This window comes from Theobroma cacao, chromosome 10 (genome assembly GCF_000208745.1).
Source record: "Theobroma cacao cultivar B97-61/B2 chromosome 10, Criollo_cocoa_genome_V2, whole genome shotgun sequence".
Classification (NCBI taxonomy): domain Eukaryota; kingdom Viridiplantae; phylum Streptophyta; class Magnoliopsida; order Malvales; family Malvaceae; genus Theobroma; species Theobroma cacao.
Genome location: NC_030859.1, coordinates 4,366,587 through 4,385,700, shown reverse-complemented (window position 1 = coordinate 4,385,700; position 19,114 = coordinate 4,366,587). Strand labels below are relative to the sequence as shown.

Genomic DNA, 19,114 nt, shown 5'->3' with positions numbered 1-19,114 from the left:
TTACATATTAGGTAAATTAAAACATTAAAATCTGCCTAATATTTTGACAATTGTCAAAATATGCAACCAAACAGCATCTCAGCAATCCTGGCGTCTTCCCTTGTTCTTTATTGTCTTTACAACTCAAACATAACAAATTTTATTTCCAGAAAAAAAAAAAAAAACAGCATACCTTTTTTCATGAAAATACCCCTAATTTTAATTTGAAATTTTTTATTTTGAAGTTTCAAAAAATAACCATTCTGCAAACCAAATGTCAAAATAAAAGTCATTCTCCCGAACTAAACATGCCCTTTATGCTACAATTCGCAATCATATTTTTATTTATATGGAAAACATTTTATTATCTTTGTCTGGATTCTGAATTGGGATGGGAAACTATTTTTTTATTGATTTAATAATTCATGTCTTAAGTTGTCCAGAGTAGCATTCTATTTTAATTTACATGTTGAAGAGAATTGACTTTGCAGGCATCCAAGTTAGAAATCAGAACATTATAATATGTCAGGTCAATGGATTCATGGTTAAGCATCATGTACTCCCCACTGCACAAACTTGTCAATGAAGGGAATTAAGTAAGGTTGAAAATGAAAATGCCTGACGCATGCATTAGTGTTTTTTTTTTTTTTTTTTGACTTCAGCAAGACATGTCTATATTTGGACGTTAACAGTTTGACATTTCAACAAGACATAAATACCAGATGTAGCTGACAGGATTTGGTTAACTTGGGAGTTTTGACTTCTGCTTGCATTTCAGAATCCCAGTGAACCCAAAATACTTAGCAGATCATGATACTAGGTAAGCAATGCTTCATCTCAGGTATAGACAACAGATACAGAAGGAAGGAGCATCATATTTCAGCCTCAAAATGATTTTTAAGCTTCTTACTGTTGGCCAATTCACTACTGAAGAACACACTAGTTTCCAGCGACTGTTCTGTTGGATGATTCAACAAACTGCCATTCAAAGTCATTTGATTATCAAAATGGTTAAACTAGTCAATGTAATTCTAATCTTCAATGGAATGATCCTCCTTCAGCTGCTTTTTCTTGTTCTTGTTGTTGCTCTGCAAGGCAAGCCAAATGGACACCAATTAGATAGATTTTGACGTGAACCACAATCAATAAACAGTTGACAGTTACTTATACCAGGAAAGAAATTGAGGCACTAACTAGAGCATCTATTGAAGACATAGGTTAAATATCACAAGAGAATTCTACTGAAACCTCTTCTATATTAAAATTTGCTAGCAATACTTATAGAACATGTATATGTTAACATCATGCGCAAGAAACGTTTTGAGATTAATAACATCATGGCAATGCTAATAGCTACATTTTCAGAAGTACCTTCACAATGAAAGAACTGCTCAAATGCACCAACAGGTCCAAGACTTGCCACTTTTTAAGTACTATTGTTAGTTCCAATGTCTAACTAAGACAAATCCCCTGCCACTGAAAGGCTAGTATATAAGCATAAGCTCTAATCACCGTCTAGGAGAAGCTCTTGCCCACACTTATTGTGTTAGCCTGTACATGTCTAACGTAAAAATTATGGAACCATAATTTACAAAGGAAGCTCCGTTCTGTCATCTGACTCTGAATCCGAATCCAAATCCTTCTCCAACTTTTCTTGCTTAATAAACTGGTTATTCGTCTTTCTATTCTTCAAAATCCTACCTGATTCTTTTACCAATCGAATATATTTCTTCCTCACTCCCAACAATGGATGCCTCTCTATACTAGAATTACCACAATATGCCTCCTTGAGAATTGCAGTACAAGTCTTGTTCTTAAAAGATAAATAAAACATATGAGGATGCCTTTCAAATGCTTTATGGACTTTCTGTGGCAACCCAAAATATTTCTTAAGACACAAAAGCTTCTTCCTTTGTGCTGAGTGTTCAACAAACAAACTCAACAACTCGTGAAGAATCCCTACAACCCTCTTCTCAGCTACATCACTATTAGGATCTAAATGTGAAAAATCCTCATAAGGTGAAACGTAAGGAAGTTTTTGAAACTCATTTAACCAACCTTCGATCTTCCTCCTTAACCTTAAACCCTTTGATGGAAAAATTGGAAACTCAATTCCTTCCATTGTCCCACCAAAATACACTCCATTTTTCATCGCATTTCTTTGCATCGTAGACAATACTTTTTCCCGCTCACTCTCAACAGCCAATCCTTTTAACCCATCTTCCATGTCCATAAACCTAAAAGACTCATCTAGATACCCTTTTGAATCCTCCAAAAACCCTTCAGGCAACCCCAAATACCATTCCATTCCTTTAATAATCTTCAAAGGCAAAACCTTATCTTTACTCATTAAAATAAACCTTTTCAACCTATCCTTCAAATCCTCCTTGCATTCATCAAATACCCTTTTCTCCTCTCTATCAATCTCAGCAGCTTCTGGGGTCAACCTAAACCAAGGCAAATTGTATTCAGGACCTCTAAACTCCTCAAAAACTGAAGGGTATTGCCTAAGGAACCTAGCAACCTTAATGGAAATATCAAATTCTAAGCCTCTTTTTGATACAGCAGAGATGGGGATGCAACCACTGGGGTCTTTGGCAATGAAGTTTTTGAGTTGAATAATTGGTTTAAGCTCTATGGATTTATGGATGTGCATTATTGAGTCAAAGAATGGATCTTTCTTCCATTTCATGTACACATTCACATAGTTGTGATTTTGGGTGTATCTAAAAGGAAGTTTTTGGTGAATAAAAAGGGAAAAGATTGAAAAATTGGAAGAAAAGATTAGTTTTTTAAAGTGGGATTTTGAGTTTGAGTTGTGAAAAAACATGGGTTTTGGATTGTTCGAGGGATTTTTCAAATTCGTTGGCAAAACATATGCAGAAACGAGTGCGGTATCACCTGCCAGCACCCTTGAGGGCAGCTTTCTGCTCTCTCTGTTGATGGGAGAGCCCAAAAATTTCTTTGGAGGGAGAGGGTTTGCTGAAAAAAACCTAGCAAAAGCCGCGATAGAGAAACCCCTAGAAACCTAGCACCTCTACCAGCCTTAGAAAACCACAAGAAAAATAAAAAAATAATCAAAGAAGAAACCTAGGATGAAAAACTCTTTAAAGAAACCATAGAATGGTTTCATGCTTTGTTCTTTAGACTAGAAAGTTCTGAGATTTAGGGATTTTGGGGCATTCGGGGTGTAGAATCGAAAAGCTCGAAAGATTGCTTTTTGATCAGAGACATGAGTGTGGCAGTAGAATACGACGTAGGCTAGAGAGTGGCATGGCTATATGAACTCTGAAAGGCTAAGATCTGTATTGCTGGATCGAAAAAGCTGAGGGTATGCGGCTGTGAAGAAAACAGAGTGATAGAAACGGTGTCGTTCGGTGGAGGCTGAAGATACAGTTGCTAAATGCACCGTTAATCAGAGGACATCAGATAAAAAAATCTGGTATGTTACTGGTTTATCCGAAAAAAATATAAAAAAGAAAAATCCAGTTCAAAAAAACGTAAAAGTATAGATAAAAGCTTAAAAGTTTGTATTATACATGTCAAAATCTGAAATACATCCGGAGAAGGATACCTTCTAATGTCAATATTGAAACAAATTTTAAACATTCAGAAGAAAGAAAAATAAACTAGCTAAAACCAAATGTGATTAGATGGAACAAATTGATTAATAAAAAGTACATTAAAAACTATGTTGTTGGCAACTTAAACCGACACACAGGACATATATGACTTGTCTTCAGCCATTGAATAATGCAATCTCCATGAAACAAATGGGAGCAAGGCATTTTGGTAACTTGAGAACCAGTTAACATCTCTTCCAAGCACACTGAACACTTCTCTTCTGAATGACAGGTCACTTTTTCCAAGGCTTGAACCGAGGTTGCAGCTGCAGGCACCAACCTAACCACTTGTTGTTCGCTCGACTCCCTTGTAGCACGTTCCCTCACTAAATCCAAAGCGATCCTTATCGAATTACCAAGTCCCGCTTGTCTTATAACGTTAGCCATGTTTTCCCAATCTGCTTGTCTGAACCTCCAACCTTGAGCCTGCAACCGAACCATATCTTCAAGCTGGTGAAGAATTTCTTCTGCTTGCTTCGCCTTGAGCATTGCCAGATATTCATCATGGGGCATAATCACTTCCTTCTTAATAAAGACAAGCAGAAAAAATTTCTTACGTCTTGATTCACTGACCATGCTATCACAAACATCCAACATGGAGGTTATAACACCATCTGTTGACATTAAAGGGACTGATTCTTGGTCATAAACCTGGTTTTTCCAATACAAATTTCTCAACGAGAATGGGATTATTCTGGTGTTGGCAAGCATATTAGATATAAAATCCCTTGTCAGCTCATTGGCTGGATGATGCTCAAAATCATGCCATGAATCGTGGCCTTGAATATAGCTTTGAATGGATTTGTCTGGTTTGTCTGATATGTAACTCATCTTGATGTTGCACTTGAATGTGATCAGAGGAGATTCCAAAGATTGATCATCCTGGTAAACATTGTTTGGCTGTGTAGAAACGTAAATCCTGTAGCGATGGCTTGAATTGCAGTGCGCCATCGGTACCTTGGGATGAAAGGTAGAGTAGAAATTTAGATTGAGAATGTGAAAGAGAGCATTGCGGGTCCCTTGTTTTGTAGTATTAATCTTCTTCTTAGAGTAGGATTTGGGTTTCCTATTTTTATTATTATTAATTTTTGAAAGGTGGATTTCCTATTTGTATTAGTATTTTCTTTTCCTTCTCTACTTTGGAGTTGGCTTTATTTGAACTTGCAATTTGGTTCGAGTAAAAATTTTTAAGCACTATTTTTCACAAAAAAAAATATATTTTTAAGGATTACTTACAGATTTAGTATCCAAATTATATTAAAATTATAGATTTGGTAATTAATTTAAGTTTCTACGATTAATGTTGCCAACTAGAGACCCTTCTTCTGTACAACTTCTATAATGTTTCTCTAGATTGGGGTATTTGGGGAGGGCAATTATTTTTGGTAGGCTTTTTTGTTTATTAATAGCAGTCCAAGTTCCTCATCCAGGAACCTAATCTTGGACTAGAAAATTATGCTATGACCAAAATAGAACAACAGATATAACAAAGATGGATTCTGGCAATTGTAATGTAATTGAAAAGTAACTCAAACACCATTTGGGGTTTGACTTCTGCTAAACATTTATTATTAAATTTTGTCACTTTAGAAGCTTTATCTCGGATTATAGCTGATTGAGCTATTTCTATTGAAACAAAATATATGAACATCATGTGTCCTTTAAACTTCAAAAGGGTCCTTTAAACATAAAATTTGGTTAATATACAGTCATTCCGCACCAGTAAAGATACAGTGGCATAAAAGAAAATAAATAAGGAAGGAACGTAAAAAAAAATAGGGAGCAAATTAGACAAGACAAAGAAAGGATGAACATACTTTATTTACCAAAAGCTAGCCTATATACAAGCTGTACCTTAACAAGAAAACAATAAAATGGGCATAAAATCAGCTAACAGTTTGTAACTTCTTTCTAAAATAATGGTAAAAAAATATCTTCCTCCTATTGACTCGAAGTTCCTAAATGACAGAGTAAAAAGACTGACCAACAATGCCTCCCTTAAACTGATGTTTCTAACACAGTTTACAGGGCTTTAAATTCTTCTGATGAATAGATACCAAGCATGTCTCCGAACTTGAGAAAACTCTCCTTTTTCAAGGCTTGGTGAAAATATCTGCTGCTTGGTCTTCACTTTTGCAGTAAACCACATCAATTATACCATCACGTGTAAGGTCTCTTAAGAAATGATACCTTACATCTATATGTTTGCTTCTCCTAAGGAACACTGGATTTTTTGACAATTTGATAGCTGAGCTATTGTCACAATATATTGGAGTAGCTTCTGTTTGCTTGCAATAAATTTCTTTCAGCAACTTCTTAAGCCAGATAGATTGACATGCACAAGCTGTTGCTGCAACAAACTTTGCTTCTGTAGTGGACAGAGTTACTATAGGCTGCTTCTTGGATGACCATGATATAGCATTTGATTCCAACTTGAACACAAATCCAGTGGTGCTCTTCCTATCATCTCTATCTCCTGCATAATCCCTGTCTGTAAACCCTATCAACATTGAATTTTCCCCTTTCTTGTACAACAAACCATGGCTGGTTGTGCCCTGCAAATACCTCAGAATTCGTTTAGCTACTAAAAGATGAGATTGTTTAGGTTTGTGCATGTACCTAATGATAAGGCTAACTGCATACCTAATGATCAGACTTCTTACTATCTGTTTGTAGTAAGTTCCATCAACATCTTTCCCTTTTAGATCCTTGTCTAACTTTATGCTAGGATCAGCTAGTGTGAGAACTGGAATACATTTCTCCATCTGAAACTTAACTAACATTTCCCACACATACTTTTTCTAAGAAACAAAAATTCCACTATCTAATTGAACTACCTCAAGCCCAAGGAAGTAATGCAATCTTCCCAAATCAGTCATGTCAAACTCCTTCATCATAGATTCTTTAAACTTGTCAAACATAATCTCATTGCTTCTAGTAAAAATTAAGTCATTCACATATAGACAAACAATGAGAATATTACCTTTATCAAACCTGATGTAGAGAATATAGAAAAGCATGCAGCTTTATTCCTCAACGTGCAGGGTAAGCGGGGCAAAAAAAATATTAAAAAGAAAAAAATTAGGGGTGAGAGGGACAGGGAACGGACAGCACCTGCAGAGGAATGGACGGGTGTACTCAAATCGACGTAAGAAGGTGCAAGTGAGAATTCAAAAATTCATTTTTATATGCCACCAAATTGGACAGCAGTTGTCCCACAAGGGGACGACCAACAAAGGGCAGAAGAGGGGGGTCAGACTGGGCCTGTGGACATGTTGGAAGGCAGTAGAGAACACAGCCCAAATACTGAAAAGAGTGCAACTCAAACCACTAACAATAACAAGTCTGTTTTAACAGTAGCACGCCCAAGTGACAGAATGGAAGCATATGCTGAAAATCCACCAAATTTGGAGTCTGCCTCGGGTAAGTGCATGTACAATAAAGAACTAAGTGATGTTCCTTCTATTCCTTTTGTCTCCAAAACAAATTTTTCAGAAATTGAAGTCCATCCTCGGGTACAGCTTAGGAGACATTCAAATACTGAAGTTTCAATAGATAAAATACTAAGTCTAGCCTCAGATAGAGCCGTGGATATGGGGAAAATGATGAGGCCTCGGATGAAGACGCCATCTCGGTGAATTTTGCAACTAGTTGGGAACGCGATAGGTATTTCTAGTCATTTTGGAACCCATGGTAGTTGCTTCTAAAGTCAATTTTATTAACACTGATTGTTGTAACATGGTAGTGTTTCAAGTTTATGATGATAGTAAAAATTATGGTCATAAAATGAAACGCTCCATTCTAGGTGTTTTCCTACTTACATTTTCTATTCTAAACTTGATTTTAGTATATTGTCTCAATGTAATAGTAGGAAATATCTGTTTTACTGTAGCATTAAAAATTATACATGTAAAATGGATTTCCCTACTCTAAGTATTTCTTCAAAACTTTCTTACAATCATGTAACTTGGAGGTACGGTTTATGTCTCACTCTTTTGTACTTTTTATTTCGTAATTAATAAACTTGAATAGGGTAGTTAGACCCTATTTTATAAAAAAAAAACCTGATGTAGAGAATATGCTCATATGGGCATTTATGAAAGCCTTCTCTTGCAAAATAGGCATCTATGTGGCTGAACCAAGCTCTAGGTGCTTGTTTCAGTCCATTTAATGCCTTCTTCAGTCTATACACCTTGTGTTCTTCACCAGTTCTAGTATAGCCAAAAGGTTGATCAACATATACTTCTTCTTGTAGCTCTCCATGTATAAATGCTGACTTTACACCAAGCTAATATATCGGCCATTGGTTTTGAGCTACCAATCTCAAAATCATTCTGATTGTACCATGCTTCACACCAGGTGCAAACACTTCCTCATAGTCAACATTATACTTCTGTTTGTACCTTTTTTGTTACAAGTCTGGCTTTGTGTTTGTCTGTCTCTCCATTTTCCTTCAACTTTGTCTTAAACACCCATTTCATTCTAATATTTTTTTGACCTTTTGGCAATGTTGTCAGTTCCCAAGTGTTACCCCTTTTAATGGCTAATATATCTTCATTCATTGCCTTCTACCATTTTGGTTTCTTGATAGCTTCCTCGAAGGTAATTGGATCATATTCTACAAACAAGCAAAAATGAGTCAAAGTTGCATCTGTTTGACTAACTCCAATTACCTCATAATCCTCCATCTAAGCAAGCCTCCTTCTTTGCCTTTGAACTCTCTAGTCAAGGGTACTTGTGCTTTGACTAGCAGTTTCAACCTCCTTAGCTTACTCTATATCATGTTGTTTTCCTTCACCATTGGTCTACTCTTCATCATTGAGATTTGTAGATATATGTTGCTTTGCTCCACCTTCATCCCACTGCCATAACTCTGTTTCATCAAAGACCACATCCCTACTAATTACAATCTTCTTTGTAGTGGGATTATAGAGTTTATAAGCTTTTGTACAATCTGCTATGCCAAGAAACACACACTTCTTTCCTTTGTCATTCAATTTTCTCCTTTTTTTCATCTAGTACATGTGCATAACCAACGCAACAAAAACTTTTGAAATAACTTACATCAGGTTTTCTTCTACTCCATGCTTTTTCAAGTGTCATGCTTTACGTAGCCAATGTTAGACTTCTATTCAGAATGCGCACACTCCAATTTGTTGTTTCGGGCTAAAATTTCTTTGGCACTTTGCTCCTTATCATCAAGCTTCTCACCATGGTCATAATTGTTCAGTTCTTTCTCTTACTCACTCCATTTTGTTGTGGAGTGTAAGCTGCTGTTTTCTGTCTCTTTATACCATGTAACCCACAAAATTTTGAAAAATCTTGTGAGTCATACTCTCCACCTCTATTTATGCGTAGCACCTAAATTGTCCTTCCTACTTCATTTTCTGCAATTGCTTTAAATTTGTTGAAAGTTTCAAATACTTCTGATTTTTCTGCAAGAAAGTACACCCAAGTTTTTCTACTGTGATCATCTATAAAGGTTGCAAAGTACCTTTTTCTACCATTTGAAGCAGGAGTGATAGGTCCACATATATTTGAGTGGATAATCTCTAATATTTCTTTTGCTCCTTGTGTCCTTCCTTTTGGAAAGGATTCCTTGTGCTACTTCCCAATGACACAACCTTCACAAATGCTAGAAAGAATTTGAAAAGTTGAAAGACTAGTCACCATGTTCTTCTGTTAGAAGGTTTTCAGTCCTCCAAAATTCAAGTGGCCATATCTAAAATGCCACAACCAAGCTATATCCCTCAATTGAGCTGTAAAACATGACTGCTTAATATAATAAAGATTAAATTGAAACATTCTATTAGCAGTCATATTTACTTATGCTATCAGTCCAAGTTTTTTGTTTTGAATTTTGCACGTACCATCCTTGATAATCACTTCATAGACTTTGTCCTGTAGTTGTCCAATGCTCAATAAGTTGGCCTTTAAGTTTGGTACAAAAAGTACATTAGAGATTGTTTGAATTGAATTCTTTTTTGTTCTAATTCTGACCTAACATTTCTCCATGATTGAAACTTTTATGTTATCTCCAAATTTCACGTTGCCTTTGAAAGTTTCGTCCAAACTTGAAAAAACTTATTTTTAACCACTCATATGATTACTACACCCCGTGTCTAAGTACCACAAGCCCTTGGCAGTTTCCTCCTTTGTTTGACATACTTTCAACAAAGATATCTCCTCTTCCTATTATGCAAAATTGGATGATTCTCCTTTGCTTTTTGACATATTTGTTTTGCATTCTGACTTATAATGGCCAATTTATGACACCTGTAGCTCTCAACATGTGCCTTGCTTCCTGTTCCTCCTTTGTGACTAGTTTGAGCAGATCTTCCTTAACCTTTTTCCTTTCTTTGAGCATTATTATCTATTTGCACACTCCTGTATCCTTTCCTTTTTTTTTTTTGCTCTTGTCATACCTGCTTGCTTGAGTGGAGACTTGAAAAGCTTGCTCCATTTGGTCTGGTTGGATCAGCTTCTGCTCATGAACCAGCAACGAGCATTGTAACTCATCTAAAGATAGTTCGTCAATACCATGTGACTCTTCTATGAAACATACAACAAAGTTATACTTTGGTGTCAATGATCTCAAAATCTTCTCTACAATGACCACATCTTCTGATGCATCACCATGCACCCTCATCTTGTTAACAATGGCCATTACTCTTGAGAAGTATTGTGTAATTGTCTCACCTGGCTTCATCCTCAAGGTTTCAAACTCAATTTGAAGTGCCTGAAGTTACTACTTTTTGGTTTTGGCAGAACCTTGGTACTTCATCTTCATTGAGTCCCATATGTGCTTGGAAGTATCTTTGCAAAGTATTGTCTCCAAGATTGAACGATCTATGGTCTAAAACAGATAATTTTTAGCCTTTAGATCTTTCAATTTCAATGCCTTTACTTTTACCTTTTGTGCTTATGCTGCTCCTATTGCCAATCGTGGTATACCTTCTGAAACTACTTGCCAGTATTCTTTTGATCTCATAAAGTTATCCATCAACATACTCCACTGGACATAATGACCGTCAAAACGTGGAATGGAGGCTTGGACGAAATTCTTAAAAGCCATAAAAGAAAGTGTGTAGAACATTAACGGTTGCAGAGAATCTTTTCGACAACACTTTTAAAACTTGGCTCTGATACCAAAGAAAAGAAAACAAATAAGCAAGGAACGTAAAAAAATAAAGAGCAGATTAGATAAGACAAAGAAAGGATAAGAATGAGTTTTGAACATGCTTTATTTACCAAAAGCTAGCCTATATAAAGGCTGTACATGTAACAAGAAAACAATAAAATGGGCATAAATCAACCAACAATCTGTAACTTCTTCCTAAAATAATGGTAAAGATATCTTCTTCCTGTTGACTAAGAGCTCATAAATGACAAAGTAAAAAGACTAACCAACAAGGCATTTATTAAAGCATCCACTACAAAAAGTGAACATTAAAACTAATAAATTTTTGAAGAAAGCAAAAGCACCCACTCTCCTTTTTTTTCCTTTTTCCATTTTTGATGGAAACTCTCCTTCTATATGTACATGAATATTTAGAAACCTGATAACCATGGGCTAGCAACATTCATGTTCACATCAACCACAATACAATGTTTTGACTATGACCTGAAACCATTGATACTTAAAACAGGGTTATGTTACATAGTTAAGTCATACACTTTGATAAATCACCAATCCAGGCGAGAGGAAGGTGACATGCAAACATGGCATTCATTTTTGACCTCATGCTTAAAATTCAGATTTCTCTTCCTCTTTTTTCTAACAGCTTTTGTTGAAGGCACTGCCCCTGATATGCGTTTTGATGACATGCTAATGGTTAATGTTTTTTTAAAAGCAGAATGGACTTTCTCATTGATTAAAACCAAAGAAATTGTTTGTTACCAAGTCCAGAACATTGATGAAATTAAACGAAAGTATAGTTATACCATTGTAACCCTAATCGTTGCTATACCTATGTTGACAAGAGTTTGAACAAAAGAGAAATAACCTAAAATTTAAGGAGTGGTCAGCCTGTGGCGCAGCAGATCATAACACTCAGAGACGCTGAGGTGACTAGCAAAACATATCATTCTTCAAAAGACATCCAGATAAAAAACAATTCTCGTGTTTTACTTCCACAAAGTATAGATAAAAGCTTAAAATTTTGCACTATATGTGTCAAATTAGTGCAAAATTTTGAAAAACATCAGGAAAAGGATACCTTCTAATGTCAATATAGAAACAAATTTTAAACATTCAGAAGAGAAAAAAACAAACTATGTTGTTGGCAACTTGAACCGGCACACCGGACACATATGACTTGTCTTCAACCACTGAACAATGCAATCTCCATGGAACACGTGGGAGCAAGGCATCTGAGTAACTTGAGAACCAGTTAACATCTCCTCCAAACACACTGAACACTTCTCTTCTGAACCACAGGTCACCTTTTTCAAGACTTGAACCGATGTTGCTGCTGCAGGCACCAACCTAACCACTTGTTGTTCACTCGACTCCCATATAGCACGTTCCCTGGCTAAATCCAAAGCGTTCCTTATCGAATTACCGAGTCCCGCTTGTCTTATAACGTTACCCATGTTTTCCCAATCTGCTTGTTGGAAGCTCCAGCCTTGAGCCTGCAACCGAACCATATCTTCAACCTGGTGAAGAATTTCTTCTGCTTGCTTCGCCTTGAGCATTGCCAGATATTCAGCGTGGGGCACAATCACTTCTTTCTTGATAAACACAAGTAGAAACATTTTCTGGCGTCTTGATTCACGGACCATGTTATGACAAACATCCAACATGGAGGTTATAACACCATCTGTTGACATTAAGGGGACAGATTCTTTGTCATAAACCCGTTTTTTCCAATGCAAATTTCTCAACGAGAATGGGATTATCCTGGTGTTGGCAAGCATATTAGATATAAAATCCCTTGTCAGCTCATTGGCTGGATTATGCTCAAATTCGTGCCAAGAATCGTGGCCTTGAATATGGATTTGAATGGATTTGTCCCGTTGATCTGATATGTAACTCATCTTGATGTTGCACTTGAACGTGATCAGAGGAAATCCCAAAGATTGATCATCTTTGTAAACATTGTTTGGCTGTGCAGAAACGTAAATCCTGTAGTGATGGCTTGAATTGCAGAGCGCCATTGGTACCTTGGGATGAAAGGTAGAGTAGAAATTTAGATTGAGAAAGTGAAAGAAAACATTGCTGGTCCATTGTTTTATACTTTAAATCCTCTACTTGGAGTAGGATTTGGGTTTCCTATTTGTATTTTTATTACTTTTTGAAAGGTGGATTTCCTATTTGTATTAGTATTTTCTTTTCCTTCTCTACTTTGGAGTTGGGTTTACTAGAGCTTGCAATTTAGCTAACGTAAATATTTTCTAGGATTATTTTTCAAATATATATTTAAGAATTAATTACACATTTAGCATCCAAATTATTTCAAAATTGTAGATTTGGTAATTAATATAGGTTTCTGTAATGTCGCCAACTGAAGACCACTCTTCTGTACAACTTCTATAATGTTTCTCTGGATTGGGGTATTTGGGGAGGGCAATAATTTTTGGTAGGCCGTTTTGTTCATTAATAGCAGTCCAAGATCCTCACCCAGGAATCTAATCTTCCCCTAGAAAATTATGCTATGACTAAAATATAACAGCAGATATAACAAAGATGGATTCTGGCAATTGTAGTGTAATTGAAAAGCAACTCAAACACCATTTGGAGTTTGACTTGTGCTAATCATAATTCTGGTGAACCAAAGCACTTAGCACCTTCAGATTATGCAACTAGGTGTAGATGAAGCATCTCAGGTACTGACAATAGAATCATATTTCAGTCTCAAAAAGATTCAAGCATTTTCCTGTTGGCTAATTCACTATTGAATAACATATTGTTTTCCTACAAGTATTTCATTCAGCTGCTCCAACAGATCGCCATTTCTCAGTAGTTTATGATCAGAGTGGTTCAACAAATCTTTGACTTCAGATCTAATTCTAGTCTTCAATGTTATTTCCACCTTCAGCCAACTGTTTTTCCTGTTCTTGTTGCTCTGCGTGGCACAAAAATTGACACCAATCAAACAGATTTCCACATGAAACACAACCAGTAGACAGCTTTATGATCATAGTCATTTCGCACCAGTAAAGATACAGAAGCATTTATTAGAGCATCCACTGCAGAAAGTGGATGTTACATGTGAAAACTAATAAATTTATGAAAGAAGGCAAAAACATCAACTCTCCTCTTTTCTTTTTTCCTTTTTGATGGAAACTCTCTTCTATATGTATATGAACATTTAGAAACCTAATAACCATGGACAAACAGCATTCATGTTCACATCAAGCACAATACAATGTTTTGACTATGACCTAAAACCATTGATACTTAAAACAGGATTATGTTACATAGTGAATAATAACTTCAAATATGTTACATAGTGAATAATAACTTCAAATGCATAGGAACTTCTAGCTGAAGCCATACATTTTGATAAATCACCAATCCCAGCAGGAAGAAGGTGACATGCAAACATAGCATTAATTTTTTACCTCATGCTTAAAATTAGTTGCAACCTTGTCCAAAGCTTAAAAGCGAGCATAATTCAACATGCAAATGCAACAATCATCGTGTCATCCAAAGGATCAAGAATTATAACAAAGTGCATACAGGGCCTTAAAAAAAAATTTAGACAACAGATTTTGATTCCACAGGTAAGTTTCACAGGCATAATAATTGGCAGCTTCTATTGGGAGACCTACAAGCTAAAGCATCTAAATTACCGTGTGTATTATATTAAAGTGCAGCAGTTAACTTCTTGATTCTTTTCTTCCCCTGCTTTATTTATGTGTTATCTTATTTTTACAGGGTTTGCTTGTGACATTCTGAGGCACCCTTTCTTCGTCTTTAATTTGTTGTAAGCTGCTTCATCACTATTCAGTGAAAACCTTAACCACCAGATAAGCTAAATGTTTAGTTTTTATAATCCTACCTGAGTAGGACTTTCTATGTATTTTTACTTACAATTCTAGTTCACATTCAAAATTTTTGTTGCTAACCTGAAGTTGCTGTATACTTTAAGTCTGATCAAACCTGATAACCAATCTAGACTTTTCCAGTTCTATAGTTAATAAAAAGCATATGGCAAATGTGCATTGAGGTTACCTCTTTAAAGCCGATTGGGAACCAGATACTAGTTATTATGGTTTACATCTAAAATTCCGAAAAAATTTGACAGCCAATCTGACTCATCAGCATATTAGCAGAAGTTGTTTGACACAATATTACTTACCCATAAGTATGTATATTGCCTTCTGTGTGCGCCTTTCAAGCTTATCAAGCTTCTTCTGCACGTCTCTTCGCAGATCCCAGTTTGGTTTCTTGGGAGCAATGTTGACAAAGGGATCCTATACCATTTGACCCACAATTAGAACAAACTTGAAGAAAAACTCTTGCTCAGTTATATGAGATATTGAGGATAAACAAGCACCTCTTTGTCTTCTGATGGTGGAGGTGCTACTTCAACAGGATCTTCAAACTTTGGCAGCACTGGGGGAGCAACTTTACCCTCCTGCAGCTGTATATCATGAGGTACATAATTTCGAAACTTCATGCTGCGATTACTGTCGAACAAAAAAGACAAGCAAGGAAGGTGTACATGAAAGAGCTGCAAGAAGACATTTAGCCAAACATACATGGTGTATTTGCAACTCATTTTCAAACCAGTAAACTACAAAAAGTTCCCCACTTTCTTTGGATCCAAGGGACTAGATGGAAAAGGGAGAAAACCAAGGAGGAATGGTGCTTTACCTTGTTTGGAGAATTTCTAAGGGAGGGGAATGGATAACAAGGGTTACATTTATTCCGACAAAACCGTCCAAACCCCAATTTGTTCAATTTCCCCAAATTGAGATGATCAGAGAGAGAGAATATAGAAAGGTGAAAGAAAGGAAGATTTTTCAATCCAAAGGTTGTTATACAAAATTCTACCTCATAGGCCTAAAACTTTTTGTATCCTTCAACCTTTCCATCCTTCCTACCATACAAGACCAACAAAAAGATATAGTTGTAAAAAGACCTAACAAGTTATAGCTCCCCCATACCTTTCCACTCCTTAACAGAATGAGGGCTACATAGCACATCCTTTCTTTTGTTCCCTTAATCTTTTCAAATAATCCAAATAAGGCCTTGGCCTCTCTTTTCCCCTCTTCCCCACTCTTCCTCCTTTACCTCTCATTCCATTTTCCCATGCAATTCCTAAATTTAGTGTTAGTGATTTATTTTGCCCAAAAGGCCAAAAGAAGAAAGCAAAAACTCCAATGGAAATTATTTTGTTTCTATATGCCCGGTAGGTTTGTATTGAATTTAAGAAAGTAACATTCAATTAATTTTTACTGTACTTTCTTGCTGGCCCCTTCCAATAATCTAAAACATCCATATTTTCAAGAGAAAATGAAACCCATGATAAACCGAGTTGTTATTCTATAACACATATTATATTTGCACTAAAAAACACAAAATCTTTGGATGGAAATTTACGTGGAAAGTTCATGCTGGAAATTCTATGGAATAAAAAAAGAACCAACGATATTATATGTGTTAATGATTGCAATGTCAGTGCGAAGGTAGTAAGCAGCATACAGTATGCCTAAAAGAGCTAAAGTTAAATCATGTTAGAAATAGAAAGGTTTGGTAGTTGACCATACCGTATCTGCAGCTGCTTGCAATGTAACATGATCACCCCATTTACAAAGGAAGCTCTGTTCTGTCATCTGACTCTGAATCCAAATCCAAATCCTTCTCCAACTTTTCTTGCTTAATAAACCGATTATTAGTCTTTCTATACTTCAAAATCCTACCTGATTCTTTTACCAATCGAATGTATTTCTTCCTCACTCCCAACAATGGATGCCTCTCTATACCAGACTTACCACAATATGCCTCCTTAAGAATTGCAGTACAGGTCTTGTCCTTAAAAGATAAATAAAACATATGAGGATGCCTTTCAAATGCTTTATGGACTTTCTGTGGCAACCCCAAATATTTCTTAAGACACAAAAGCTTCTTCCTTTGTGCTGAGTGTTCGACAAACAAACTCAACAACTCGTGAAGAATCCCTACAACTCTCTTCTCAGCTACATCACTATTAGGATCTAAATGTGAAAAATCCTCATAAGGTGAAACATAAGGAAGTTTTTGAAACTCATTTAACCAACCTTCGATCTTCCTCCTTAACCTTAAACCCTTTGATGGAAAAATTGGAAACTCAATTCCTTCCATCGTCCCACCAAAATACACTCCATTTTTCATCGCATTTCTTTGCATTGTAGACAATACTTTTTCCCCCTCACTCTCAACAGCCAATCCTTTTAACCCATCTTCCATGTCCATAAACCTAAAAGACTCATCAAGATTTCCTTTTGAATCCTCCAAAAACCCTTCAGGCAACCCCAAATACCATTCCATTCCTTTAATAATCTTCAAAGGCAAAACCTTATCTTTACTCATTAAAATAAACCTTTTCAACCTATCCTTCAAATCCTCCTTGCATTCATCAAATACCCTTTTCTCCTCTCCATCAATCTCAGCAGCTTCTGGGGTCAACCTAAACCAAGGCAAATTGTATTCAGGACCTCTAAACTCCTCAAAAACTGAAGGGTATTGCCTTAGGAACCTAGCAACCTTAATGGAAATATCAAATTCTAAGCCTCTTTTTGATACAGCAGAGATGGGGATGCAACCACTGGGGTCTTTAGCAACGAAGTTTTTGAGTTGAATAATTGGTTTAAGCTCTATGGATTTATGGATGTGCACTATTGAGTCAAAGAACGGATCTTTCTTCCATTTCATGTACACATTCACATAGTTGTGATTTTGGGTGTATCTAAAAGGAGGTTTTTGATGAATAAAAAGGGAAAAGGTTGAAAAATTGGAAGAAAAGATTAGTCTTTTAAAGTGGGATTTTGAGTTTGAGTTGCGGAAAAACATGGGTTTTGGGTTGTTCGAGAGATTTTTCAAATTCGTTGGCGAAACATATGCAGAAACGAGTGCGCTGCCACCTCCCAGCAACCTTGAGGGCAGCTTTCTGCTCTCTCTGTTGATGGGGAGCCCAGAAATTTCTTCGGAGGGGGAGGGTTTTCAGGAAAAAACCTAGCAAAAGCCGCGATAGAGAAAACCTAGAAACCTAGCACCACAAGAAAAATAAAAAAATAAAATCAAAGACGAAACCTAGGATGAAAACTCTTTAAAGAAACCATAGACTGGTTTCATGCTTTGTTCTTTAGACTAGAAAGCTCTCAGATTTAGGGATTTGGGGGCATTCGGGGTGTGGCAGGAGTGTGGCAGTAGAATACGACGTCGGCTAAGGCGTGGCAAGGCGATTTGAACGGTGGCAGGTTTAGATCTGTGTTGCTGGATTGAAAAGGATGAGGGTGGGGCTGTGAAGAAAACAGAGTGAAAGAAACGGTGTCGTTTGGTGGAGGCTGAAGATACAGTTGCCAAACGCACCATTCATCAGAGGACATCAGATTAAAAAAATCTGGTATTTTACTGGTATTTTAACTAGGATTCATAGTATTCCTGTACCCATAGTCTTAAACATCCATATCTTCACAAGATAAAGAAAACCCAATTACTAAAGCCTAATTCATATTACCTTTATGCTAAAAAATAAATAAATCCTGGGATGGAAATTAAACAAAATAGGAAGCTTTTTAACTTACTTTTCTTCGTCAGTTTCATTTGTTTTGTCTTCAGCAGCTTGAGCAGAATCTTCATCTGGGGTGCTTAACAGTTCCTGAGCTGCTTTAAGAGCTCTAAGCCTCTCTCGACGTGACGCAGCTGCTTGTTCTATCGATTCCTCTTCGGTAGCCATCAAAGAGAGCTCGCCGAGTTCACTGTTGAATAAGAATAAGAAGAAGGAGGGCTTTGGAATGAGTTGGATTTATGTTTTTGAATATAATTTAAGTGCGTCAGTTCTTATAGGCCTTTTAAACAAGCCCAAGCACAAAAGTGACTCGGTGCCTATGTCACCCAATTTTCCTGGAGTGTTTTCTTTTTGTGTAAATTACACCAAGCCAATGTTTAACACATTTATTTTGTGAACTGTAATAATCCAAATTCAAGTCTGGAATGGCTTTTGATTCAACCTGTTTTTACGTTAAAGCCAATTGGAGCTTCATTTGATGAAAAGGGTCTTATAAATCGTGTCAGCTACTTCTAACTTAATCCCTCTGCCCCATGAAGTTTTAGCCATGGCATCCAAATTCTTAGAGAACAAACACAAACTAGGCTTGTCACTTCCTTTTCCACCATGGTTACCTTCTTAACAACTTTAAGGCCTCGTTACTCATATCTTTTAATTATCAATGTAGCTTGTAAATCAAGACAGAGAGAATCCGGTAAATGCTTTTGATTACAAGCAATTAAGCTTGGATCAAAACATACATCAAGCAAAGCATCTTTGCATTAGCTTCATTTTAACAAATTATTAATGAAA

At 36.4% G+C, this 19,114-nt stretch overlaps 4 protein-coding genes across 4 annotated transcripts; all 4 read right to left on the bottom strand.

The window, feature by feature from the left end:
• On the bottom strand, positions 616-3,335 carry LOC18586449 (protein ROOT PRIMORDIUM DEFECTIVE 1). The gene is made up of 2 exons (XM_007009845.2): positions 1,351-3,335; positions 616-1,067 (listed from the first exon to the last, which is right to left on the bottom strand). The coding sequence occupies exon 1, from the start codon at positions 2,807-2,809 to the stop codon at positions 1,568-1,570; it is 1,242 nt and encodes a 413-aa protein (XP_007009907.2). The 5' UTR covers positions 2,810-3,335; the 3' UTR covers positions 616-1,067; positions 1,351-1,567.
• Positions 11,817-12,891, bottom strand: LOC18586445. Its single transcript, XM_007009841.2, has one exon. The coding sequence runs from the start codon at positions 12,759-12,761 to the stop codon at positions 11,877-11,879; it is 885 nt and encodes a 294-aa protein (XP_007009903.2). The 5' UTR covers positions 12,762-12,891; the 3' UTR covers positions 11,817-11,876.
• LOC18586444 (coiled-coil domain-containing protein 12) lies at positions 13,296-18,571 on the bottom strand. The gene is made up of 4 exons (XM_007009839.2): positions 18,339-18,571; positions 15,107-15,239; positions 14,909-15,023; positions 13,296-13,669 (listed from the first exon to the last, which is right to left on the bottom strand). The coding sequence occupies exons 1-4, from the start codon at positions 18,488-18,490 to the stop codon at positions 13,614-13,616; spliced, it is 456 nt and encodes a 151-aa protein (XP_007009901.2). The 5' UTR covers positions 18,491-18,571; the 3' UTR covers positions 13,296-13,613.
• On the bottom strand, positions 15,149-18,244 carry LOC108663823 (protein ROOT PRIMORDIUM DEFECTIVE 1-like). Its single transcript, XM_018129587.1, has 2 exons — positions 16,323-18,244; positions 15,149-15,239 (listed from the first exon to the last, which is right to left on the bottom strand). Exon 1 carries the CDS (start codon positions 17,602-17,604, stop codon positions 16,363-16,365), a length of 1,242 nt encoding a protein of 413 aa, XP_017985076.1. The 5' UTR covers positions 17,605-18,244; the 3' UTR covers positions 15,149-15,239; positions 16,323-16,362.

Coding starts and splice junctions, on each gene's coding strand:
- LOC18586449 (XM_007009845.2), bottom strand. CDS start 2,809: ATGTTTTTTCACAACTCAAACTCAAAATCCCACTTTAAAAAACTAATC.
- LOC18586445 (XM_007009841.2), bottom strand. CDS start 12,761: ATGGCGCTCTGCAATTCAAGCCATCACTACAGGATTTACGTTTCTGCA.
- LOC108663823 (XM_018129587.1), bottom strand. CDS start 17,604: ATGTTTTTCCGCAACTCAAACTCAAAATCCCACTTTAAAAGACTAATC.
- LOC18586444 (XM_007009839.2), bottom strand. CDS start 18,490: ATGGCTACCGAAGAGGAATCGATAGAACAAGCAGCTGCGTCACGTCGA. Junction 15,240..18,338: donor AATGAAACTGACGAAGAAAA/GTAAGTTAAAAA, acceptor TTTGTTCGACAG/TAATCGCAGCATGAAGTTTC. Junction 13,670..14,908: donor GGCAATATACATACTTATGG/GTAAGTAATATT, acceptor TGTGCCACGCAG/AGCAACAAGAACAGGAAAAA.